Genomic DNA, 27181 nt, shown 5'->3' with positions numbered 1-27181 from the left:
ATCACCTGGCCCTAAGAATCACCAACCTATGGCCAGTCCTGCCCCATCTTCATCACTCCCCACCTCCATATTATTTTGAAGCAAATGTGTCATTGACTTTAATGTTGTTAATAATACTTTTAAGATATTTTCTATTTAAAAAAATGAAAACACAGTAATACTTGCTTAAATAATCAGGGGGAAACATATAATTGAAAGAAATTTTCCCTTTGAGTCCTGCTTAAAGAGTTCTCTTCCTACTACTGTAGGTTGGTCAGTAGTCACACGTCTCTGAACTGCCAGCCTGGGAGTTACTCTAAGAGGCCCCGAGAGTGACCAGAAATGGATGACCACTCCCCCAGATCATTATTAGCCATGAGTATTTCAGCTGTTTCAAGTCTGATGCCAGCTAAAACCATGATTTTCTTCTGTCATAAGCAAACATAACTCACCTTGCAGCACTGGGTTTGCAGTTTCATAACCAAACACCTTGCTTATCTCATAAATTATTCACCACTGCCTAGAGTATGAAGGATCAGACCTATGGACCCAATGACACCTGCTTTGCGGTCTGCATTCGGCTCTCTCTGTGACAAGTGGGAAGACCTATCCTACCTGCATCTTATATTCTAGGGTATCTGGGCTGCTACTTGTAACTGGAAATGGTCCTCCATCTTCCAGAAATGCTCTCTAAGGGAACAGCACAAATGCCTAAAAGAAGCAAATAATAAATATCATAATGCTGCATAATAATGTCCATAAGAAACAGACATTTGTATATGAACAAGATGTCTGTGTCTGCACACTAAAACACTGTGGGATGATTTCTCTATTATGTAGAAATAGTTCTTGATGGATAGTCCCCGATGATGCACAGGAGAGAGTAATAATCTTATTTTTTAAACTGATATTTCAGAAAGTGACTAAACACAGAGGGTACTTAAGATTTCAGTGTAAATAGTCAACACAAGTATTTAGAAGTCCCAGAATAGTATAAAACCAATGGTACATATTTATAATCAAAAAAAGTAAACTTACTCAAATTTTTTCAATATTACAAACCTTAAATATTTGTCCTTTATCTCCATTGTGCTCCAGTTCTAGGCACCAACTCAAAACCAATGCCACAACGTTACACATGGGCCTCTGTCTTCTCCACGTCACTGTCCAACAGCCAAGGCATCCCCTACTCCTTGGGGCATGACATGCAGCCCTGGATATAGTGGGCCTGTCCACCTGACCCCATTTTACACTTCCAGACTCGGTACTGGCTTCAGACAATTCCTAGAGTTGCAGTTGATTCAGGTAGCAGGGAGCCAGGACACCTGCATCCACCTAACCCCAGGCAACACTCAAAGGCAGCAGGAGCAGGCCCAATGGTCACAGTCCAACCCTGTCTTCGGGTCTAAATGAGGGTCAAGGCTTGGGCCAAGAGTCACTGTCTTGTAGCTAGGGAAGGTAGAAGTGTGAGACTTACATGGGGTTGATGCTGGCATTACTTGGCTTAGCTTTGTAACATAAAAACATTAAGTTGGAGGTTTTGGAGTCAAAAGATCTGGGCTTGTGAGGTGGTTTTAATGATATGCCCACAGGGACTTCCCTGGCGGTCCAGTGGTTAAGACTTTGAGCTTCCACCACAGGGAGCACGGGTTCGATCTCTGGCTGGAGAACTAAGTTCTCACTGTGAGGCCAAAAAAAAAAAAAAAAAAAAGATATGTCCACAAATACTTTTTTTTTTTAGTTTTTTTTGATGTGGACCATTTCTAAGTCTTTATTGAATTTGTTACAATATTGCTTCTGTTTTATGTTTTGTTTTATTGGCCACGAGGCATGTGGGATCTTGGCTCCCTGACCAGGGATCGAATCCACACTCCCTGCATTGGAAGGCAAAGTCTTAATCAATGGACTGCCAGGGAAGTCCCAGTCCACAAATTCTTTGATTCTCTTCCCATTAAGAGGTGCAGCACCTTGACCACAGCCTCATGAGAGATCCTGAACCAGAACTACCCAGCTAAGCTGCTCCCAGACTCCTGAGCCTCAGGAACTATATGAGATAATTAACGTTTATTGTGTTAACCTGCTAAATTTGGGGGTAATTTGCTCTGAAGCCATAGATAACTAATACAGTTTGTGACCTAGTGTTGCCATGACTATGCAGCAGTCTGATCTCTGGCCTTCTAGAACCTCAAACTCTTTAGTTGTAGCAGGTGGGTAATATAGTTAGTGCCTAGGAGCAATAATAGTTGCCAGGATTACATTAGATAACGCATGTTGTTACCGGGCTGTTCAAAACTCAGCTGCTGACCTAATTTATGTATCGTAATTGCTAGCATTATTATTTATTACATGGAAGAGATCAGGTGTTGGTTTTGCTACCAGCTGTGAGCAGATGAGCTTTTGTCCCAATTAGCCTGTTGAGCGGTTTAGAGGGAGAGCCCCTGACTGGGAATAACAGCGGGCCATGGGGGCCTAGGCCACTCTACCACGTGAGTGAAGGGGAGCCTACCGAGGCTAAAGGGCATTCCAGCATAATGCATGTTTGATTGGTATAAAAATAGCTCTCAACACACCTGGAGGCTCTGTGGATCCAGCGGCTGTGGCAGGCTGAGCTGGGAAGCAAAGATGCTCTTCATGAGAGAGTTGCTCAGTGGCGGCAACCCATGCTACACGTCATCTGTGATAGACTGGTAGGCAGGAGCATTTCCAGGTGCCAAAAATGTTCTTCTACCAAAACAGGAAGGGGATCTCATTAACAGCAGTTACTCAAGTTTCTAAAGCTCAAAACTCTCTTCAAGGTTACTGGAGCAAGATAACATTTTGAGATATCAACAGGTTTCTTCCTCAGCAACATCATCCCTCACTCCCTTTTCTTTACACATTGCCCTTCACTCTCATAATTCACAGCCCTCAAGAGAAAGGTAGCTATCCTCTAGACTAGCATGGTCTAACTGCAGAACATTCTGCAGGGCAGAAATGTTCCATATTTGACTGTCCAATACGGTAGCCACTAGCCACATGTAGCTGCTGAGCACTTGAAATGTGGCTACCATGACTGAGGAACTGAATTTTAAGTCTTATGTCACCAAAATCAATATTAATTTAAACTTTTAAATTAAAATAGCCACATGTGGCTACTATACTGGACAGCTCAGCCGTAGCTCTAGAACAAAGACATCAGTTGTTGAATTTATTTTAAGACCAGTAGCTGAGACAGCAATTCTTGATATGTAAAACCAAATTTTAAGTTAAATAATAAGAGCCTGGGGTTTGAGAGAGAAAGCTTCTTGTTTTGTTTTGAACAAAACTTGGCTTTGTATATCAAGAACCAAAAATCCTGAAGACTAGAGCATGAAATTTATACCATAAGTCACAGAGAAGGAAGTCTGCTTGATAAATTACAATCATTTTCTTGCCCCAAAGGAAATGAGCTTAGCGAGCAAGGAAAGACTGTCTCTAGAGCTTAGATCTTGTGGATGCCCAAGAAAAGATGATGAAACAGGATCAGTTGAGGGGGGATCCAAAAGGTCCCCAGGACAGAAGGGATCTTTTGCCTAAAATCCTTCATGAGCTTTGCCAAGTCATGCATAAAGCAGATATCAAAAGGGAGATTAGCAATGACTGAGGGAGATGTTATCACTGATGGAAATGAGGCAGCCTCCCAGAGATGAGCAGATAGTCAAGTGTTGTGGAAAGACCTGGGGAGTGCCTAAGACCCCACAAGGGGGTGTCCAAGTGGGGTGATGAGCAGCAGGACAACCAGAAGAGATCTGGGATTGGACAGAGATGGGTGAGGTAGCCACTCCTCTTCAACTGCTGGGATGATTTATAAGATCACCTCTGAGAAGGATAAAGGAGGAGAAGGGTATGGCGTAAGGCTTAAGTTAAGGTCCAGTATTAGTGCTGCCTTGACATCTGGTAAAATTGAGAGGACTTTGACTGACCTAACTGTAAGTTCCCCTGCCTACTCTGCTCCCACGGGTAAGGTCCCCTAGTCAAACTTCCTTATCAAAGGGACCAAGTACGATCCCTGTTTATCCTCAAGTAGTGGTTTCAGTTCCCTGCCAGACCACAAAATTATTTAAATGAACAAATCACATCCTCCTATGGGAACCAGGAAGCACTATATCCTCTTGATACTACAAAGCCTGCCTCTCAAGCCCCTAGTTGTTCACTCTGGTCACAAGTACAAATCCTCTGTGGCCCTGCATGGCATGCAATGTTCTATTCCCCTCGGCTGTGAGTATGTATGGCGAGTAAACTGCTGTTGATCTCATCTGTCCAGTATTTAGTGTTATGTGTTTGGCCATCCCCATAACCTTGGGGCCATACCCTCCCTCACCAACAGGGTAAAGAGGAGGCAATTAAAACAAAGGTAAAGGGGATAATCTTGAATTAATTGATTTTATATCTCAAACTGACCACTTTAAACTGTAAATGTGGCTGAATGACATGGAATTGAAAAGTTTAATCTTTTTGTCATCAGCAGAAGTAGGGGCTTATGAACTTAAGTTCAAAGACAGATAAAGGTAGCCCTATTATTTGTATATCAAACCACTGTACTAGTGCAAAAATCATACCACCCTTTTCACGTTTTTGTGAGAATTAACAAAAGATAGTTGCATATAGTTATATACTGAGACACTGAATAAAAACATTGACTTACCCTGATAGCTCAAGGATGGCGCTTGGAGTTGCTCAATGGATATATAAACTTTTTCTCCTGTTTCTCATATCATTCACATGCTTTCTCATGATTCTCAATAAGCCCTGCCAAGAGGCCCATGATTCATTCAACACCCACGTGACAGTGATGTATGAAGCATCTACTATGTACAGGGCACTGTGTCAGGAACTGTCTGAGATACAAAGATGGGTCCCCCATGGGTCTGACCTTCTAGCCCAGTAGGGTCCAGTGAGGCAGAGCTCATTATTCAGCCGCTTCTGACCTTCCTCTAAACTCCCAAAGCACTTTCTACATATATACCTCCCTTATAGGTTGTATATATCTACTTAAAACAATGGTACTGCAGACAAAAAAATGTCACCTGCCATTCCACTATACAAAGAATGTTGCCTGCCACCAAGTCATCAGCTGATACAGCTGCCCCGAATAGTGTACCCTGAGGGGAATTCAGGATAGAAAAAAACAGGATACTGGCCCTAGATAGGTAAGATGCATATCTAAGAAATAATTTTAATGAGTCCAGACTCTCGCATCTTCCCATACGTAGAAAAGCACTAAGATCATTAACTTGTGATGTCTGTTTTTTGTGATTAGCAGTAGTCCTTTGATGTTCAACCACATGGGTTTTTTTTGCTGTTTTTTCAGCAAAAACTCCTCTATATCCTGGCTCCTCCCTTACCTCTTCAGAGCTGATCCTCAGAGCTATCTGACAGACTGTCTCCCAGGCTATAGTCCTCAGTAAGGTTCCCGAATAAAACATTTGCAACTTTTAGGCTGTGCATTTTTCTTTAGCCAACGGTACCAAAAAGCAGAGTATCCTAATGGAAACATTTATTTTCAGCCTAAATCAAGAGCACAGAAGCCCAATATCTCACAAACCTCTTCCTGGTTGACTCTTCCCATGTCATTCCTATGCTTTTCTCCCACCAATCCACAAAATTATTTTCTCTCTCTCAGCCTCTGGGTCCAGCTTTGTTTGCACCTTACTGTTGACTGTATTGCTTATATTTTAAAATTTCTTTTTTATTATGATGTTTTAACATCTTTAAAAAACCTTGCTGGCTGGGGAGAGACTGCCCTTCCCTGCATAGCCAATTCTTAGAGATAGCTAAAGGCCCAGCATACCTTTGATATGCAAACTAACCAATCTGAGCCATACTTCCTCTGACCCTTGCAACCCAGGAGGCAATATTTCTCTTCTTTAATCATCCTGGGTCTAGTTAACAGGCAACTAGAGACCTCTCCTACAGACCAAAGCCCGCTGGAATTTTTCAAAGTAGCTGATCTTAAACTGTTCCCCTGCCCTGCCTTGCCTTTCCAGGTCATGGCCTAAGCACTCTCCTTGCTCTCGACCTGTGGCCCTGTATGACATGGCATGATGGATGTTTCTAGGAACTGAGTATAATAATTTTGTTTTCCTGAGTCTCTCCTGTGTCTCCTCTTGTGGCTGCACCAGACTGATTTTCACATAAAAGAACACAGAACATTGACTTGCTCTCTTATCTTGGTAAGTTTGTGCAGAACTTTTAACTACTAAGTGCCACAAACAACCACAATTCTTGGCAGAGGTTTAGAGCCCCAAACACTAGGTCTATTAATTTATAGATGCTTGGAGACTATTAAAAAATATCAAGGGGCTTCCCTAGTGGCGCAGTGGTTGAGAGTCCACCTGCCGATGCAGGGCACACAGGTTCATGCCCCAGTCTGGGAAGATCCCACATGCCGTGGAGCAGCTAGGCCCGTGAGCCATGGCCGCTGAGCCTGGGCGTCCAGGGCCTGTGCTCCGCAACGGGAGAGGCCACAACAGTGAGAGACCCGCGTACCACAAAAAAAAAAAAAAAAAAAAAAAAATCAATACAGTTCAGATGTAAATATGACTGCTACTCTAAGCTAGAGAACCATAGCACATGATACACTCTCTAGAGAGATGAGGGTCAGATTCTAGGCACCACCATTGATCAAATCATTGGTTATCCTTTTCCTCACTTTCCTAATTCTTCAGTCTAGATCACTATCCTTGATAGGTCCCAACTCTCCTTTATCAACAGTACTGCTTATTAGGGAGCTGTACAGTGTAATGCTATGTATAGAAGGGGGTCTCAGAATGATATTTAACATTTTTAGCACTATATCCTCTTTTATTTCCTTCCTCTCCACGGACCCCATAGTTTGAAAGATTTTTCTACCAAATTAAGCATTCTCCTGTTTTTAACTCAAAGCCACATAAACACCTAGCCTAAGCTCTGAGCTGCAGGAAGAGATGAAGAAACATGATATAAAGGAAAGAACGGGGCTCTGGAGTCAGACAAACCCTGTGAATGTAAGGTCTGCTACAACAAGCTTGTGACCCTGGGGCAAATTATGCAACTTCTCTATTTCCTCATCTGTAAAGATGGTGAAATGATTGCTATCCCACGGAGTTGGCACATGGCAGGAACTCAACCAAAGCAAGTTCCCTCTCCTCCTTATCTCATCCGTTCTTATGATTCCAGTTTAAAAAAGAAAGAAATGTGACATTTTCTTTACCTGCAAAACTTTTGTGCAAACGTGTCTTTTTCATCATGTCTTTAGAAATACTGAAGACAGCTCACTGTGACAACTTACTCGGACACTCAGTTGGTAAACCTGGCCTGAGCCTTCTGCTGGGGTAGGTCTGATCAGTGCAGTTTGCCAGCAGCACTCAAGATACAGGGAAACTCATAGGAATGAAAGGTCAGCTTGTTGCTTGTGCCAGTGCTACACCTGCCAACTGCCAGCCCCTATTAAAGTCAGGTCTCCCCAGCAGTTCACTAAAATACAAGGATAGATGCATCACATTCTCCGAACTGTTTTGCCACACTCCAGCTGCCTTACTGTCAATAAGCAGTCAAGGGTTTCCTAGAATACCACTCATCTTGTGTGTGAGAGAGTTAGCCATAATGTGATCCCAGGCAACCTAGCTGTAGCCACAGGGAGCAGGGAATTCATGGGACACATGCTAGGGTTTTTCCTGGATGCAAGGATATGAAAAAGAAAATGAAACCCCAAAAAACGTCTGAAAAGTGGCCCGGAAGAGGCCAGGCAAAAGTTGTGGCTCTTCACTTCTCAGACACTAGAGACCAGGAGCACATGGCGCCTTCTCTGTGTTGTCCAGAAATCCCCAGATACTCCTGAAGCACACTTTAATATCTGTGTGTTCAGAGACACTTAAACTAGGTGAGCATAAAGATAAATTGAAAAATGAAGAGAAAACCAACACAAATTCGAGGACTAAGAAATTGGTGTTGCTTCTTGAGAGATTGCTTGATGTACTCTTAAATCAGGCTTATTGCAGAAAGTTAAGGTACCTTTGGTTTATTTCCTTAAATTCCTCCTTTTTACCGTAATCACTCTGAACATCAATAATACACTAAGATCAGTGGCACTCTGCATGCCATATGTTTTATTCTGTCCTATAGAATTCCTTTGAGGGACTTTTTTTTTTTTTTTCTGGTTTCCCTCCATTCTTGAATTTCAAAAGAATTCAATCCTTTAAATCAGGGAGTGGCAAACTCTTTCTTAAAGGGTCAGATAGTAAATATTTTCAGCTCTGTGAATCATATAATCTGTTGCAACTATTCAACTCTGTGGTTCTACTGTGAAAGCAGTCAGAGATTATCTATAAATTAATAGGCCTGGCTGTGTTCCAAATAAAACCTTCATTTCTGGACACAGACACTTGAATTCCACATAATTTTCATGTGTCACAAAATACTACTCTTGAGTTTTTCCCTCAACCATTTAAACACATAAAAACCATCCTTAGCCCACAGGCCTTACAAAATCAGGCAGGGGCCTATGGCAGTAGTTTGCTGATCCCTAACTTAAACAGATGAGATTGATTAGAACCAATGTACTACTGAAGCATTTACCATTGGTGCGAATGATTAATTCACCTGAAATTAAAGATAAGCTCAATCCTCAGGCATTTCTTGCACTGATAGCTCTTAATAACTCTTATAGGTTGGTGGACATGCCCAGAGGTGAATGACAGGCCCTGGGCAATGTGATTCTGATGCCATCGGAAGACAGCACCAATTTCTATCAGGTCCTTGGCAGAGGGACAGGTGGACAGGAGCAGAGTGAAACTTTTGTGCCTAGAAACATTAAACTTTCTTGAAATCTGAGCTGGTCCATGCCACAGAGAAGCAGAGGCCACATATGAGGGGACTCTACGGGGCCACTGTCGTGTTGTCCTTGAGCTACATGCTTCTTCTCCTCCCCTGTTCTATGGAAGTATGCTGTTCTCATTCCTGGTAAGAGTTCCTTCTTTTCAAACTCTGGAGAAGGCTTCAGTTTAAATAAGCAAAAAGTTCCCTGGGGTAAACAGTCATATTTACTCAGTTGATGAGCTCTGGGAAGGGTGAGGGAACTTCTCCAAGCTTCCTGTCTCTTTTGGTTATCTAAGGACTTCTCCTTGCTTGCAGGTTCAGCACTAAGTAAAATCCTCAAGCGGAAAGACATTTATCTTTCAGCTTCTCCTTTCCTCCTGCCTCTTGCCTTTTCTTCGGAGTCTCCCTTTCCATCAATCCTGCTGCTGTCTGGCATCCATCCTAGTTCTCAGGTTTTGGAGTCAAATGCACATAGGTTCTAATTTTGGTCTGCTACTCACTGGCTGTGTGATTACAAACACAGACACACCCCAAAGACCTCTGAAGAAAAAAGGCTGGAGGAAATGCTATGAATGAAGGACTCCTGGTTCCTTCTGAGGTCCTCTGAAAAATATACGGAATATACTGAAACCAGTCATAGGACACAGTGCCCTCCATTTCTGCAGACTGAGCACCAGGGCAGAGAAAGCCCCACAAAGCAGTTCCTGGGGGAAGCAGAGTGGTTCCTCTGGGAGAAGAGGAGCAAGCTGAACTCCATGGAGCTGGAATCCAAGAAGAACTTCTGGGGTGTAGTCCTATTTCTTCATCCTATGTAAATTCCTTACAAATTCTGACTTGAAATTTCAGAGCCCAGAGGGCTAATGAATGGCCGTCATGACAATTAGTCAAAACCTTTATATCCTACATGCTTGACAAAGCTACAGTTTCCAAAGCTGTTTGTCAATCAAAAGAAAACAAATTAGTCTGACTTTTTGTCCTGCTGAATCTGCATTCTAAATCCAGAGTCCCATGATGCTCAGAGTAAGAAAAAGCAGAGCAGAAAGAGAAAATATGGTTCAGTACAAGCCCCACATTTCTATTCTCTATGGACACTCATGCTAATGGTGGGAAGTGATTATAATCCACAGATAAAAGCACTGCCCTCCCACATCCCCCTCATTGACTAAATACTCACACTGGGAATTTATCAAATGAAGTTAATTAATTTTGACGATTTAAGAATAAGCAGAGACCCTCAGGCCTGACCTCTTCCCTTCCCATACACAGCTTATTATTTATACAGGAAACATTGTGACTCTTAATCCAAGCTAATTTTTTCATCAGTCATGATTAACCAAATAAACATTCTTTTTGAATGCAGAGTATTACCTACAAGGCCAGAGGTAAATTAACTTATTTATAAATTTAACTCAGGTGGTAAATTCCATTGGTTTCAGATGTGCAGTGAAAATTCTGTTTTTTTGAAAGGTAATTAAGGGCTGAAAAAATAAAACTCTTAGGAAGAATCATCTTCAGAAGTATAAAAAATGTGATTCCCAATAAAACAGGCTGTTATGCAAGCTAACTATATTGAAATCACATTTAATAAAATCAAGAATATTATTATCCAAAAAGAACACAGTTCACCTGGACAGCCTCTGCTGCTGAACGCGTTTGGTAGCAGCAGTGTTCTGGATCAGGTTGTGCCCCCGACTATTTTAAGCTCATTATCTAATAGTGCCAAGAGTGGCCTCCCTCCATGATCACTCAGAAACACCTGCCCCGCAGAATTTATTAGACAGGATTAGCACTCCAGCCCTTACCGGATGAGGTACCTCACTGCAGCGTCAAACTGCAGAAACATAACCTCCCTTTGAAGGAGGAGGACCTGGGACACCAGAGTGGGGTCTTGGGGGCTCTGGAGGCTGTCAATCATTTTCTGCAGCTCTTGAAGCTCAGACCCTAGAAGATGGACGACATTTTACTCAGTGTGAAACACAGGCTACCCTAGCTACCCTGTGAACCATTTCACCTCCAAAGCTAACTTTTTACCTAAATTGACTTCTCTTTGTTTGTGAGTATACTAATTATATGTCTTGCAAGATCAGCAAAGCCTTATGTTCTAGAACCAACCCAGGGTCTGATTTATCTTTCCTTCCTTCCTTCCTCCCTCAGGAATGTAATAACTTGCTTTGCTTTTCAGCAGAATAAGAACATACTGTTGAAAGAAAGTTTCAGTGTTTATAAGGCTACAGACTCTAAATAGATTGAAAAAGAGAAATTACAAGGAATGGGAAAGTATAGGCCTCAGTAAGTCTATTAGGGGCTTGAAATTACTATAAACCAGCACTCATTTCTCATAGCCATGCCATTCAAATCCGCCCTGTCACTGGCTCTTCCTGTCAATGGCTCATAAATTAAAGAAGACTCAGGACCATCCAAGGCAAGCAAAAATATGTATACATATATGTATACACACACATACATAGATCCTTCTAGGAGATTCTCATCATTTCAGGAGTAGATGTGGGAGATCCTAAATTGGCTTATTTCTTGGACCCTTACTGCAAAAGATTTATATGTGTTTTGGATGGAAATTTAAGTTAGAGGCCCTTTGGGGCTCTCAATACTGGTTTGAGGAACTTGGCCTGGGTCTAGGTGGCTGTACTAACATCTCTATTATTGGCTCAGGAAATGAGCTGCTTAGAATGGGAGAGCACAGCAAGAAAATGACAAGCCCTTAGGGAGCACTGATGGGGCAGGTAGGTGGGCCCCATTTCCAGGGCTACCAGAATGTCAACTGATCTGAAAAGCTCATCAGCTCCCTGTGGGGACAGTGATAGTTTTCTACTTAAGAGAACATCCCTGCTTTGGGAAGAGAAGGATTGTGGAAATTGATCACCATCCCTGATTGTAGCCCATAGCAGAAGTGAGATGGGAGATCCACGAAACATTTCCGGAGCTACTCTATGTCAACCTCTCATCCAGACTTGAGCAGCCTTGTACACAATCTGGCCTGGTACTGGATCTCTTCCTACATTTCTGGCACAGAAGGCAGGGGAACTGAGGGAGCAGGGAGGCTGTCCACGAGAGCCTGATCAGGGCGGAGCCAGGTCTGAGAATGGTTGCTAATATGTACTTGCAATATATGCTCTTGGCTTTAGGAAAAGATGAGCAGTCCAGATTTCATATCCATTTACTGTTTTACACACCACAGAAAAATGTTTTTTGGGTATTTTCCCAGCCACAAAAGAATTGGGGCCAATAATTAGAGTTTTTATAAATCCTCTATAAATCTGATGGTCATATTGGGCTGAAAAGAAACTTCCACCAGAAGAGGAGTCACAGATCAAATTGTACAAGAACTTTAAGAATGTTGTACTGGATGGGAGGAGTGATGGTCAGTGAGCCTTATTTGTTCAAGGCCTAATGTGGCTGGTCTACAAGCAATACACTCTGTCAGGCTATGCAGCAACCAGGGGAAAAGGTTTATCATCCCCTGCAATGACAATGAAAAAAGAATATGAAGTTGTACATACCCTATGATTAAAGCTCTGTAAAATGTATTTGGGCAAGGGCTAGAAGGAAGTAAGGATAAATAAAAAAAATATTTCACTTGTTACAATGGTTGGATTACGGGTGATTTTTCTCTTTTCATTATTTCCATTACTGTTTATATAATGCTGTGTGTGCACTTTTATACGATCCCTTCCCAGCAAAATTGTTCTGTGCTGACAGGTGGCATTATCGTTAAAGTACAGCTGTGGAGGAGGGCCTACCTTTTCTTTGTTACGCACTGATAACAGTCCTCATTTGGGCCTCCCTTTCCTGTGGGCTCACATGTCTCAGTGGGAGCACAGCTAGCAGGCACAGGCAGGGAACGCAGCCTGTCTGTGAGGACGGGCAGATGGTTGCCGTGTGGTCGTGGGGGTGGTGGGAGGAGACCCTCCTCTGGGAAACAAATGAGCCTCTTCTTGTGCCTTTTCCCAGGAGGGTTCCATTTGGGAAATCAGACAGAGAGAGCAAAATCACAGTGGCCCTGCCTCCATGTGAATACTCAAAGCCAGTACATTTTGTTCCTGAAAGCCTGAGATCAGTGTGTAGTGCCTGGGTTTAATTGGCCTCCTAATTCTTTAAAAGAAAATCATAATGTAAACTCCTACATTCTGATTCCATCCTCTGTTTCACACTGACTCCAAAGGGAGTTGCTGGCTTTCAGGGAAGTTGAAAATTTGGCAGGGTCCACAGAACTAGCCCACAGTATCTAACAGCTGCTTGCTCAGTCAAGTGGGAGGACCACAGCTGAAATTCGAAGTGTCTCTTTAAAAAATATTTTAAAGCACATAAGGCTTCAAAAGTCACTTTAACTCCAAACAGCTCTGAAATGGCTAAAAGGAGTTGGGTGGGTCTATGAACAAACCCGTCTTCTCTTTTCACCTTAGTTCTCCTTGCCTCCTCTGGGAAGCAGGCCAGGAACTGAGCAGCCTAGCCTTTTAAAAAAGATGATTATCTTAGAATGGAATTTTTTTTAGTTCAGTTTGCTCTTTATCTATTTTCAGCAAAGCAGAGTATGTAAAACTTTGCACATTCTCCCTGGAGCACAAATGTTTTTACTGGCAAAATGACAAGGTGTGTCTCTCTAGTTTTACACCTTGGAAAGCCTGGGCCCCAATTATTTCAATGGTTTCCAGTTCATAAGCATATAAATAGTAAAAAACCAATTTCCTTCATCCTCAATTCTAGGTCCTCAACAATTTGGCCTCATTTACCACTATCCCTCAGTGTTGCACTGGTGGGTTCATCATTCTCTCTGGACTGGCCACGTGTAGTCCTACCTGTTATCTTTGCCAGTATCCTTTTCTTGTCCCCCTTTAGGACAAGCCCTCCTATTTTTCTCCATTGATTCAAGTGAGGGCAAGTCCCCCCAGATCACCCTCCCTGTGGGCTCTTCTCTCCCAGCTGCTACAGAACTTCCTATGCAGTGACTTCTTTTGGAAACATGGCTCTGGCTCTACCTTGGCTTCTATCTCATCTTCTCGAGGGCAGGGATAGCATTCTTCCTGGCCCATCCTCCTTTCTCCTGTCCCTCATCTACAATCCAGCCCCACACCCTCCCAACATCCAGCTCCACTGGAGAGCATCTTAGTTTATTTTCTGAGTTAACCCCTTACGACAGCCCCCATATTAGCAAAAGGAAAGGAGCTAAGAGTGCTTTTGGAACTTCTGTAATCTCTTGATGCTTATATTGAAGCCTTGCTAGTAGGCCTGCAACAATTCTGTGCTTTCTGCTGAGGTAGCACCAACCCCTTCTCTTCTTCATGCTGCCTTTCCTCAGATATAGGCATCAATCTTCCTCCTGGAACAAGTCAGAATCTCCCACAAACATTTCCTTGATGCACCGGCCAGAGAGGAATAGATTTAGATTATATCATGTTTGTTTTAAGACCACTAAGTTTAGATAGGCATGTTACCTCATTTCTTTGGCTCTTCTCACACTATAAAATCCTTGTCTACTATGTTATAATATACTGCTATTAATTGATTAATATTTATATGACTAATGACATAATTAGGATGGGAGTCAAATTATTAAAATAGTAAGATCAGTTTCACTGCTTCTGATAAACCCAGCTTACTAAGCATTTTAGTGTCTTTAATTTACCACATGCATTTATCTGAGAACTTGTGCTGAGTTAGGGTTCACGGATTAGCACTGGGCAGATAAAACAAAAGCCTCAACTGTTCTTACTAACAGGACTACCGGGTCATTGTTAGCTAACTGAGGGCTGTCTGCAAGCTTCTTGACAGTGAATGCTTGGCCTTGACCTTGCCACATTAGTTCACGAAGCCCAGGAGGGGAAAGGGAATGAAAGCAAAGCTAATATTTAATGGGGACTTGTACATCCTTCTAGAATTTTTACAGATTTTAATCCACAGAACATGTCTCTGAGACAGGTGTTGTCACCCTTGTTTTACAGATAACAAACATAGAGCCAGGGAGTAAAGTGCCCAGCTTTTAGTAAACCAAGTGACAGAGGCAGGGTAAAAACCCAGGCCCCCCAAATTCTGACTTGGCATACTTCATGGTTTAACCTGTAAATGTGGAACCAATCCGTTTGGAGGCAGTATATAATGGGACTTTCCCTTTGCCCTTCTGTCATTTATGAGGAAATATTTTAGTTCTGTCTTTCCAGGTATTAAGAGCTTCATAGTAATTAACTAGATGGGGGAAATCCTTTCACAATGTATATATATATCAAATATAAAGTTGTTCACTTCAAATATATGACAATTTTATTCTTCAATTAGGCTTCAATAAAGCTGAAAAAAAAAGAGCTTCATGGAATTGCAACTGAATATTGAAGGCAATTTTAATCACCTTTAATCACTTACCAATACCCTTAGTTCCTTCCCAGTTGCCTCTCAGAGGGTTAGGACTTAGAGGAAATTCAAAACGTGCTGGATAATTTCCATGTTTAGCCAAACTGAAGAGGTAGGCCACAATGTCGTGGAGAGGGGCTATCAGCTGTAGAGTTAGCTTTAAGGCTCTAAAAGCTACCTGTGGGTAAAATCAATACAAGGAAATAATTTTCAAGAAGCTTCTAAAGGGATATAAAAATATATGAGCATTGATTAGGAATAATATATTTAAACAAGAATATTTAGATAAACATTTTCACAGTATAATACAGGATAATAGTTACAGGATAACATCTGAAAAAAAGAACAAGCCTTTTCATGAACTCAGGTCTTTGGACAAGTTAACTCCGGCCGGGGAATTAAAACAAAGTGTTTCTCTTTGTTTAAAGCCATTGGAGGCCAAAAACACATCAAAATGTGTTTGTATGACTAACCATCAATGAATTACAAGGGTCACAAATAAATTCCTAGCAGGGACTTATATTCAGACAACATTGCCCTGAGGGAATACCTGTAAGCAAAACATAACTACTTATCAACATAGTTTAAACACATGACTGAAAAACAAACAATGGATCATAAATATCAACATTCAGTGAAGGAATAAAGAAAAAATATGATTTAACTGCAGAAGGCAGTAGTTTTATATATTTTTAGAAACCCTAAAAATTCTTCTGTGAATGAATGAAATAAAAGGTAGTTCTATTTCTAATTTTTTGAGGAATCTCCATACTGTTTTCCATAGTGGCTCCACCAATTGACATTCCTACCAAAGGTGCACAAGTGTCCCCTATTCTCCGCACCCTCACCAAGACTTGTTTTCTCTTGTCCTTTTTTATAATAGCCATCCTAACAGGTGTGAGGTGATATCTCATCATGGTTTTGATTTGCATTTCCCCAATGATTAGTGATACTGAGCACCTTTTCATTTATGTATTGGTCATTGGTGTATCTCCTCTGGAAAAATGTCTGTTCAGGTCCTTTGACCATTTTAAAAACAGATTATTGGTTTAAAAATTGTTTTTCTTCATTTTGTTTTTGCTTTTGCTATTGAGTTATATGAGTTCCTTACATATTTTAGGTATTATCCCCTTATCAGATATATAGTTTGCAAATATTTTCTCCCATTATGTAGGTTGCCTTCTCCTTTTGTTTTTTTTTCTTTACTAGCAGAGACCTTTTAGTTTGATGTTATCCCACTTGTTTATTTTTGCTTTCGTTGCCCGTGCTCTTGTTGTTGTATCCAAAAAAATCATTGCCGGGCTTCCCTGGTGGCGCAGTGGTTGAGAATCCGCCTGCCGATGCAGGGGATACGGGTCCGTGCCCCGGGGTCCAGGAAGATCCCACATGCTGCGGAGCGGCTGGGCCCGTGAGCCATGGCCGCTGAGCCTGTGCGTCCAGAGCCTGTGCTCCACAACGGGAGAGGCCACAATAGTGAGAGGCCCGCGTACCGTGAAAAAAAAAGAAAAAGAAAAAGAAAATCATTGCCAAGACTGGTGTCAGAGCTTTTTCCGTTTTCCTCTCTGATTTTATGGTTTCCAGTCTTACAGTTAAGTATTTAATCCACCTGAAGTTAATTTTTGTGATTGGTGTAAGATAGGGATTCAGTTTCATTCTGTTGCATGTAAAATTACCATATGATCCAGCAATCCCACTTCTGAGTATACATCCAAAAGAAATAAAATTAGTATATCAAGGAGATTATTCATACTTCCATGTAGCATTACTCACAATAGCCAAGATATGGAAACAACCTAAATGCCCAGTGGATGGATAAATGGATAAAGAAAACATCACACACACATGCATGCAAACATACAGGAATATTATTTAGACATAAAAAAGAAGAAAACCTTGCCATTTACAACAACATGGGTAAACTTGGATGACATTATGCTAAGTGAAATAAGCCAGACAAAGACATACACTGTATGATCTCATTCCTATGTGGAATCTAATGAAAATGAAAAGGTCAAACTTATAGAAAGGTGGTTGCCAGGGGATGGGGGAGATGGGCTGATGTTGGTCAAAAGGTACAAACTTTATTTAAAAGATAAATAAGTTCTGAGGATCTAATGTACAGCATGGTGACTATAGTTAATAATACTGTATTTTATACTTGAAATTTGTTGAGAGTTAGACAAGCATTCTCACCTCCAAAAAAATGGTAACTATGTGAGGTGATAAATGTGTTAATTAGCTTAACTGTGGTAATAATTTCACAATGTATATGTATATCAAATAATCATGCTGTACACTTTAAATATTTACAATTTTATTTGTTAATTACACCTCAATAAACCTGAGGGGAAAAAAGAAAAGGTAAGAAACCTAAATTGCTAAACAGTTTTTCACTCACAAAGAAAAATCAGAATGTTCCCAAACTGCCATTTTCAACATTACATTTTATTTAACTAATACTTGAATGCTTTATGTATTTCTATATCTACTCTTTTTTTTTTAACATCTTTATTGGAGTATAACTGTTTTACAATAGTGTGTTAGTTTCTCCTTTACAACAAAGTGAATCAGTTATACATATACATACGTTTCCAAATCTCTTCCCTCTTGCTTCACCCTCCCTCCCACACTCCCTATCCCACCTCTCTAGGTGGTCACAAAGCACAGAGGTGATCTCCCTGTGCTATGCGGCAGCTTCCCACTAGCTATCTAATTTACATTTGGTAGTGTATATATGTCCCTGCCACTCTCTCATTTCATCACATCTTACCCTCCCCATATCCTCAAGTCCATGCTCTAGTAGGTCTGTGTTTTATTCCCGTCCTATCACTAATCTCTTCATGACATTTTTTTTTCTTAGATTCCATATATATGTGTTAGCATACGGTATTTGTTTTTCTCCTTCTGACTTACTTCACTCTGTATGACAGACTCCAGGTCTATCCACCTAATTACAAATAACTCAGTTTCATTTCTTTTTATGGCTGAGTAATATTCCATTGTATATATGTGCCACATCTTCTTTATCCATTCATCTGTTGATGGACATTTAGGTTGCTTCCATGTCCTGGCTATCATAAATAGAGCTGCAATGAACATTTTGGTACATGACTCTTTTTGAATTATGGTTTTCTCAGGGTATATGCCCAGTAGTGGGATTGCAGGGTCGTATGGTAGTTCTATTTGTAGTTTTTTAAGGAACCTCCATACTGTTCTCCATAGTGGCTGTATTAATTTACATTCCCACCAGCAGTGCAAGAGTGTTCCCTTTTCTCCACACCCTCTCCAGCATTTATTGTTTCTAGAGTTTTTGATGATGGCCAATCTGACCGGTGTGAGATGATATCTCATTGTAGTTTTGATTTGCATTTCTCTAATGATTAATGATGTTGAGCATTCTTTCATGTGTTTGTTGGCAACTTGTATATCTTCTTTGGAGACATGTCTATTTAGTTCTTCTGCCCATTTTTGGATTGGGTTGTTTGTTTTTTGGTTATTGAGCTGCATGAGTTGCTTATAAATTTTGGATATTAATTCTTTGTCAGTTGCTTCATTTGCAAATATTTTCTCCCATTCTGAGGGTTGTCTTTTGGTCTTGTTTATGATATCCTTTGCTGTGCAAAAGCTTTTAAGTTTTACTAGGTCCCATTTGTTTATTTTTGTTTTTATTTCCATTTCTCTAGGAGATGGGTCAAAAAGGATCTTGCTGTGATTTATATCATAGAGTGTTCTGGCTATGTTTTCCTCTAAGAGTTTGATAGTGTCTGGCCTTACATTTAGGTCTTTAACCCATTTTGAGTTTATTTCTGTGTGTGGTGTTAGGGAGTGTTCTAATTTCATACTTTTACATGTAGCTGTCCGGTTTTCCCAGCACCACTTATTGAAGAGGCTGTCTTTTCTCCACTGTATATCCTTCCCTCCTTTATCAAAGATAAGGTGACCATATGTGTGTGGGTTTATCTCTGGGCTTTCTATCCTGTTCCATTGATCTATATTTCTGGTTTTGTGCCAGTACCATACTGTCTTGATTACTGTAGCCTTGTAGTATAGTCTGAAGTCAGGGAGCCTGATTCCTCCAGGTCCATTTTTCATTCTCAAGACTGTTTTGGCTATTCGGGGTCTTTTGTGATTCCATACAAATTGTGAAATTTTTTGTTCTAGTTCTGTAAAAAATGCCAGTGGTAATTTGATAGGGATTGCATTGAATCTGTAGATTGCTTTGGGTAGTAGAGTCATTTTCACAATGTTGATTCTTCCAATCCAAGAACATGGTATATCTCTCCATCTGTTTGTATCATCTTTAATTTCTTTCATCAGTGTCTTATAGTTTTCTGCATACAGGTCTTTTGTCTCCTTAGGTAGGTTTATTCCTAGATATTTTATTCTTTTTGTTGCAATGGTAAATGGGAGTGTTTTCTTAATTTCACTCTCAGATTTTTCATCATTAGTGTATAAGAATGCCAGAGATTTCTGTGCATTCATTTTGTATCCTGCTACTTTACCAAATTCATTGATTAGCTCTCGTAGTTTTCTGGTAGCATCCTTAGGATTCTCTATGTATAGTATCATGTCATCTGCAAACAGTGACAGCTTTACTTCTTCTTTTCCTGTTTGGATTCCTTTTATTTCTTTTTTTTCTCTGATTGCTGTGGCTAGAACTTCCAAAACTATGTTGAATAAGAGTGGTGAGAGTGGGCAACCTTGTCTTGTTCCTGATCTTAGTGGAAATGGTTTCAGTTTTTCACCATTGAGAACAATGCTGGCTGTGGGTTTGTCATATATGGCCTTTATTATGTTGAGGAGAGTTCCCTCTGTGCCTACTTTCTGCAGGGTTTTTATCATAAATGGGTGTTGAATTTTGTCAAAAGCTTTCTCTGCATCTATTGAGATGATCATATGGTTTTTCTCCTTCAGTTTGTTGATATGGTGTATCACGTTGATTGATTTGCGTATATTGAAGAATCCTTGCATTCCTGGAATAAACCCCACTTGATCATGGTGTATGATCCTTTTAATGTGCTGTTGGATTCTGTTTGCTAATATTTTGTTGAGGATTTTTGCATCTGTGTTCATCAGTGATATTGGCCTGTAGTTTTCTTTCTTTGTGACGTCTTTGTCTGGTTTTGGTATCAGGGTGATGGTGGCCTCACAGAATGAGTTTGGGAGTGTTCCTCCTTCTGCTGTCTTTTGGAAGAGTTTGAGAAGGATAGGTGTTAGCTCTTCTCTAAATGTTTGATAGAATTCGCCTGTGAAGCCATCTGGTCCTGGGTTTTTGTTTGTTGGAACATTTTTAATCACAGTTTCAATTTCAGTGCTTGTGATTGGTCTGTTCATATTTTCTATTTCTTCCTGGTTCAGTCTCAGCAGACTTGTGCATTTCTAAGAATTTGTCCATTTCTTCCAGGTTGTCCATTTTATTGGCATACAGTTGCTTGTAGTAATCTCTCATAATCTTTTGTATTTCTGCAGTGTCAGTTGTTACATCTCCTTTTTCATTTCTAATTCTATTGATTTGAGTCTTCTCCCTTTTTTCCTTGATGAGTCTGGCTAATGGTTTATCAATTTTATTTATCTTCTCAAAGAACCAGCTTTTACTTTTATTGATCTTTGCTATTGTTTCCTTCATTTCTTTTTCATTTATTTCTGATCTGATCTTTATGATTTCTTTCCTTCTGCTAAATTTGGGTTTTTTTTGTTCTTCTTTCTCTAATTGCTTTAGGTGCAAAGTTAGGCTGTTTATTCGGGATGTTTCCTGTTTCATAAGGTATGATTGTATTGCTATAAACTTCCCTCTCAGAACTGCTTTTGCTGTATCCCATAGGTTTTGGGTCATCGTGTCTCCATTGTCATTTGTTTCTAAGTATTTTTTGATTTCCTCTTTGATTTCTTCAGTGATCACTTCGTTATTAAGTAGTGTATTGTTTAGCCTCCATATATTTGTATTTTTTACAGATCTTTTCCTGTAATTGATATCTAGTCTCATAGCATTGTGGTCAGAAAAGATACTTGATACGATTTCAATTTTCTTAAATTTGCCAAGGCTAGATTTGTGACCCAAGATATGATCTATCCTGGAGAATGTTCCATGAGCACTTGAGAAAAAAGTGTCTTCTGTTGTTTTTGGATGGAATGTCCTATAAATATCAATTAACTCCATCTTGTGTAATGTATCATTTAAAGCTTGTGTTTCCTTATTTATTTTCATTTTGGATGATCTGTCCATTGGTGAAAGTGGGGTGTTAAAGTCCCCTCCTATGATTGTGTTACTGTCGATTTCCCCTTTTATGGCTGTTAGTATTTGCCTTATGTACTGAGGTGCTCCTATGTTGGGTGCATAAATATTTACAATTGTTATATCTTCTTCATGGATCGATCCCTTGATCATTATGTAGTGTCCTGCTTTGTCTCTTGTAATAGTTTTTATTTTAAAGTCTATTTTGTCTGATATGAGAATTGCTACTCCAGCTTTCTTCTGATTTCCATTTGCATGGAATATGTTTTTCCATCCCCTTACTTTCAGTCTGTATGTGTCCCTAGGTCTGAAGTGGGTCTCTTGTAGACAGCATATATATGGGTCTTGCTTTTGTATCCATTCAGCCAGTCTGTGTCTTTTGGTGGGAGCATTTAATCCATTTACCTTTAAGGTAATTATCGATATGTATGTTCCTATTACCATTTACTTCATTGTTTCGGGTTGTTCTTGTAGGTCTTTTCCTTCTCTTGTGTTTCTTGCCTAGAGAAGTTCCTTTAGGATTTGTTGTAGAGCTGGTTTGGTGGTGCTGAACTCTCTCAGCTTTTGCTTGTCTGTAAAGGTTTTAATTTCTCCATCAAATCTGAATGAGATCCTTGCTGGGTAGAGTAATCTCGGTTGTAGGTTTTTTTCCTTCATCACTTTAAATATGTCCTGCCACTCCCTTCTGGCTTGTAGAGTTTCTGCTGAAAGATCAGAAGTTAACCTTATGGGGATTCCCTTGTGTATTATTTGTTGTTTTTCCCTTGCTGCTTTTAATATGTTTTCTTTGTATTTAATTTTTGAAAGTTTGATTATTATGTGTCTTGGCGTGTTTATCCTTGGGTTTAGCCTGTATGGGACTCTCTGTGCTTCCTGGACTTGATTGACTATTTCCTTTCCTATATTAGGGAAGTTTTCAACTATAATCTCTTCAAATATTTTCTCAGTCCCTTTCTTTTTCTCTTCTTCTTCTGGGACCCCTATAATTCGAATGTTGGTGCATTTAATGTTGTCCCAGAGGTCTCTGAGACTGTCCTCAGTCCTTTTCATTCTTTTTTCTTTCTTCTGCTCTGCAGTAGTTATTTCCACTATTTTATCTTCCAGGTCACTGATCCGTCCTTCTGCCTCAGTTATTCTGCTATTGATCCCATCTAGAGTATTTTTCATTTCATTTATTGTGTTGCTTATCGTTGCTTGCTTCCTCTTTATTTCTTCTAGGTCCTTGTTAACTGTTTCTTGCAATTTGTCTATTCTATTTCCAAGATTTTGAATCATCTTTACTATCATTATTCTGAATTCTTTTTCAGGTAGATTGCCTATTTCCTCTTCATTTGTTAGGTCTGGTGTGTTTTTATCTTGCTCCTTCATCTGCTGTGTGTTTTTCTGTCTTCTCATTTTGCTTATCTTACTGTGTTTGGGGTCTCCTTTTTGCAGGCTGCAGGTTCGTAGTTCCATTGTTTTTGGTGGCTGTCCCCAGTGGCTGAGGTTGGTTCAGTGGGTTGAGTAGTTTTCCTGGTTGCGGGGACTAGCGCCTCTCTTCTGGTGGATGAGGCTGGATCTTGTCTTTCTGGTGGGCAGGTCCACGTCTGGTGGTGTGTTTGGGGATGTTGGTAGCCTTATTATGATTTTAGGCAGCCTCTCTGCTAATGGATGGGGCTGTAGACCTGTCTTGCTCTTTGTTGGGCATAGGGTGTCCAGCACTGTTTGTTGTCGGTCCTTGAGTGAAGCTGAGTCTTGGTGTTGAGATGGAGATCTCTGGGAGATTTTTGCCGTTTGATATTGCGTGGAGCTGGGAGGTCTTTTGTGGACCAGCGTCCTGAGGTTGGTTCTCCCACCTCAGAGACACAGCCCTGACGCCTGGCTGGAGCACCAAGAGCCTTTAATCCACATGGTTCAAAATAAAAGGGAGAAAAAATAGGAAGGAAAGGAAGGAAGGAAGGAAGGAAGGAAGGAAGGAAGGAAGGAAGGAGGGAGGGAGGGAGGGAGGGAAGGAAAGAAGGGAGGAAGGAAGAAAGGAAGGGAGGAAAGAAGAAATGAAGGAAGGAAGCAAGAAAGGAAGGAAGGAAGGAGGAGAGGAAGAAAGGGAGGAAGGAAGAGAGGATGGAAGGGAGGAAGAAAAGAAGGAAGAAAGGTAGCAAGGAAGGGAGGAAGGAAGGGAGGGAAGAAGGAAGGAAGGAAGAAAGGAAGGAAGGAGGGAAGAAAGGAAGAAAGAAAGGGAGAAGACAAAATAAAGTAGGATAAAATATAGTTATTAAAATAAAAAATAATTATTAAGAAGAAAAATTTCTATTTAAAAAAAACAAAGAAAAACGGGTCAGTCTAACCCTAGGACAAATGGTTCAAGCAAAGCTATAGAGACAAAATCTCACTCAGCAGCACACACATACACACTCACAAAAAGAAAAAAAGGGAAAATAATAGTATATCTTGCTCCCAAAGTCCACCTCCTCAACTTGGGATATTTCGCTGTCTATTCAGGTTTTCCACAGATGCAGGGCACTTCAAGTTGATTGTGGAGCTTTAATCCGCTGCTTCTGAGGCTGCTGGGAGAGACCTCCCTCTCTCCTCTTTGTTCGCATAGCTCCTGGGGTTCAGCTTTGGACTTGGCCCCACCTCTGCGTGTAGGTCGAGGGCGTCTGCCCTTCTCTCAGACAGGACGGGGTTAAAGGAGCAGCTGATTCGGGGGCTCTGGCACAGGCTGGGGGGGAGGGAGGGGCACGGATATGGGGCGAGCCTGCGGCGGCAGAGGCTAGCATGATGCTGCACCGGCCGGAGGCACGCCGCGCGTTCTCCTGGGGAAGCTGTCCCTGGATCCCGGGACCCCGGCAGTGGCGGGCTGCACGGGCTCCCGGGAGGGGCGGTGTGGAGAGTGACCTGTGCTCGCACACAGGCCTCTTGGTGGCGGCAGCAGCAACCCTAGCGTCCTGAACCCGTCTCTGCTGTCCGCGCCGACAGCTGCGGCTCGCGCCCGTTTCTGGAGCTCCTTTAAGCGGCGCGCTTAAACCCCTCTCCTCGCGCACCAGGAAGTAAAGAGGGAAGAAAAGGTCTCTTGCCTCTTCGGCAGCGCCAGACTTCAACCGGACTCCCTCCCGGCCAGCTGTGGTGCACTAACCCCTTCAGGCTGTTTTCACTCTGCCAACTCCAGACCTTTCCCTGGGATCCGCCCGAGGCTCAGTTCCCAGACCCGCCCGCCCCGACCGGTGAGCAGGCAAGCCTCTCACGCTGGTGAGTGGTGGTCGGCACCGATCCTCCGTGAGGGAGTCTCTCCGCTCTGCCCTCCGCACCCTGTTACTGCGCTCTCTTCCGTGGCTCTGAAGCTTCCCACTCCGCCACCCGCAGTCTCCGCCCGCGAAGGGGCTTCTAGTGTGTGGAGACCTTTCCTCCTTCACGGCTCCCTCCCACTGGTGCGGGTCCCGTCCCTGTTCTTTTGTCTCTGTTTATTCTTTTTTCTTTTGCCCTACCCAGGTACGTGGGAAGTTTCTTGCCTTTTAGGAGGTCTGAGGTCTTCTGCCAGCGTTCGGTGGGTGTTCTATAGGAGAAGTTCCACGTGTAGATGTATTTCTGATGTATCTGTGAGGAGGAAGGTGATCTCCGCGGCTTACTCTTCCGCCATCTTCTCGCCTCTCCCCAAGTCAACTCAGAACTCACTTTTATTTTGCACACTTCTGTTGAATTCTTACTCCTTGCCAGGCCTTGTGCTGTGTGATGGAGCTATAGACATATATCAGACCTGGCCCTTGCCCTCAGGGAGCCTGCAATCTGAGAGGAAGACAGATAAATTCCAGATACAATACCTATTCTACTCTTTTTTAATGGTCACCCTCTATCAGTAAATGAGGTACTTAGAGGAACCCCTCAAAAAACAGGAACCAGCTAATGACTGTGATTAAGTGCGATCTCAACCTCTCCTCAGTTTCAGCGCAACAGGATGCGGTTTTCTTGGCATTGTGGAGGAAATTAAGGATTAATAAGGAATGTCGGAAGCTCCAATTAGTGTTCAGTAATGACCATGGAGAAACAGAACTATGAAATAATGAGGCACAAGGGAAAATATAATAAAGCAGGCAAAAACATGAGGAGCTGTGAGATTTCAGTTATTAGGTGTTCCTGAAAAAAAAAAAAAGAGATGTTCTCTGAAATTGATATGTTTAACTGTGGGACATCAAAACAGCCAATTTCCATTCTGGCATACATAAAAAAATACAAACCTTTACAGGCAGAGTTTTGAACATAATCAGCACTTCAGAAGGATGGGGTATGAACCATAAATTGAGGAAGACTTTCCCGTCAGCAGGAAGCAAACATCGCGGCCAGGGCTGAAAACTCCTGCGGCATGAGAAGAAAACTCCAGGAGTACAGCATTTCTCTTTCTAAAAGGGGCGTCTGGCATGAACTTATACCACCGCCCTCCAGCCACAGCCCCAGAGCCCATGTTGTGGTGACACACACACCCAGCGTTTAAGCCCAAGGGCAGCAGCCCTCCTTTTCAGGCTGCTCACAAGTGGCCACAGTTATAAATAACTCAACAGGAGAAGAGCAGTTGGGCTGGTTTTAGCTTCAGCTGTTATCGGGAGGAAGGAGTGGGCACAGCGGGGGGGGGAACGGTGTAATAAGAAAGGAAGCAGAGGGCATAAATTAAGTGCCAGCACCATACCTGGGGTGACATTTTCTCACTTAATTCTTACGACAACCTTGGGATGTTCCTATGTCGTTCCTGTTTCACAGATGAGAAAACTGAGGCCCTACCAGGCTACGTAGATCTTTCCTATCCAGCTCCTAAGAGATGAAGTTGAGATTTAAGTGCAGGTCTGTCTAGTTCTAGAATCCAGGCTCTAGAAACCAGCCTCTATTTTCCTTCTCTCCCCACCACGTTTCCTGCCAGGCTCTCTAGACTCTGGCCCTCTTTTCCTTCTTTCTCCTTTCTTCCTCCTCCAAATACTTTATCATTTCTTAGGCAGCAGTATTGCTATCTCTTCATTACTGGGTTTACATACAAATACATAATACATAATTCATATATGTCTGGTGTAAGGATTCACACAAGCCCAAGTACCCACCCCACTACCTGGCCTGGGAAACAGAATGTCTCCAGTTCCCCTGAAGCCCTTCCACAGCTCCACAGTCCCAACTTGCTCCATCTTGGCTGACAGTGCCTCAGGGCACCTCAGTCAAAAAAGGCAAGAACTGAACTCCTCACCCCCACCCACACCCCGATCCCGGGCTTCCTCCTGTGTTAAAAGAAACACAACCCTCAAGTCCTCAAAACCAGAAACTAGGGAGTCTTTTTTTTGGGGTGGGGTACGCGGGCCTCTCACTGTTGTGGCCTCTCCCGTTGCGGAGCACAGGCTCCGGACGCGCAGGCTCAGCGGCCACGGCTCACGGGCCCAGCCGCTCCGCGGCATGTGGGATCTTCCCATACCAGGGCACGAACCTGCATCCCCTGCATCGGCAGGTGGACTCTCAACCACTGCACCACCAGGGAAGCCCAAGGAGTCATTTTTAGATGCTTCCTTCTTTATCCCTCAGGTCCTATTGATCCCATTGCTCTCTTGTACCCAGTTTCCATTCCCACTCTATTGTCTATAGCAAGGACTCCCAACGCGAGGGTCTCACCTTCTAGGGAGTCTTTTGGAAATCATAGGGGCATTTTTTGACTGTCATTATTTCTGGGTCCTTAGGAGAGACTCAGATGACCCTTTCCATTTCTTAAAGTAAAATGTAATTCATTTTAACTGAGGGCTGAATGTTTTCGATATCAAACATTCTGAATATGAAACTATTTAAATTACTACAACT

General features: G+C 41.9%; 1 protein-coding gene and 1 pseudogene across 1 annotated transcript; both read right to left on the bottom strand.

Moving 5' to 3' along the window:
* Window positions 1-69, bottom strand: part of LOC131768061 (coiled-coil domain-containing protein 162-like) — a 41713-nt pseudogene extending 41644 nt beyond the window's left edge.
* Window positions 70-585: 516 nt separating this feature from the next.
* On the bottom strand, window positions 586-19995 carry LOC131768054 (coiled-coil domain-containing protein 162-like). Its single transcript, XM_067011610.1, is given in 5 exon segments — window positions 586-690; window positions 2550-2703; window positions 10596-10734; window positions 15166-15331; window positions 19975-19995. Coding segments are annotated over 5 exon segments (585 nt in total).
* Between the last annotated feature and the right edge of the window lie 7186 nt (window positions 19996-27181).

Source organism: Kogia breviceps, chromosome 13 (genome assembly GCF_026419965.1).
Source record: "Kogia breviceps isolate mKogBre1 chromosome 13, mKogBre1 haplotype 1, whole genome shotgun sequence".
Lineage (NCBI taxonomy): Eukaryota > Metazoa > Chordata > Mammalia > Artiodactyla > Physeteridae > Kogia > Kogia breviceps.
Note: the sequence above shows the minus strand (reverse complement) of the source record. Positions and strands in the feature narration are given on the sequence as shown.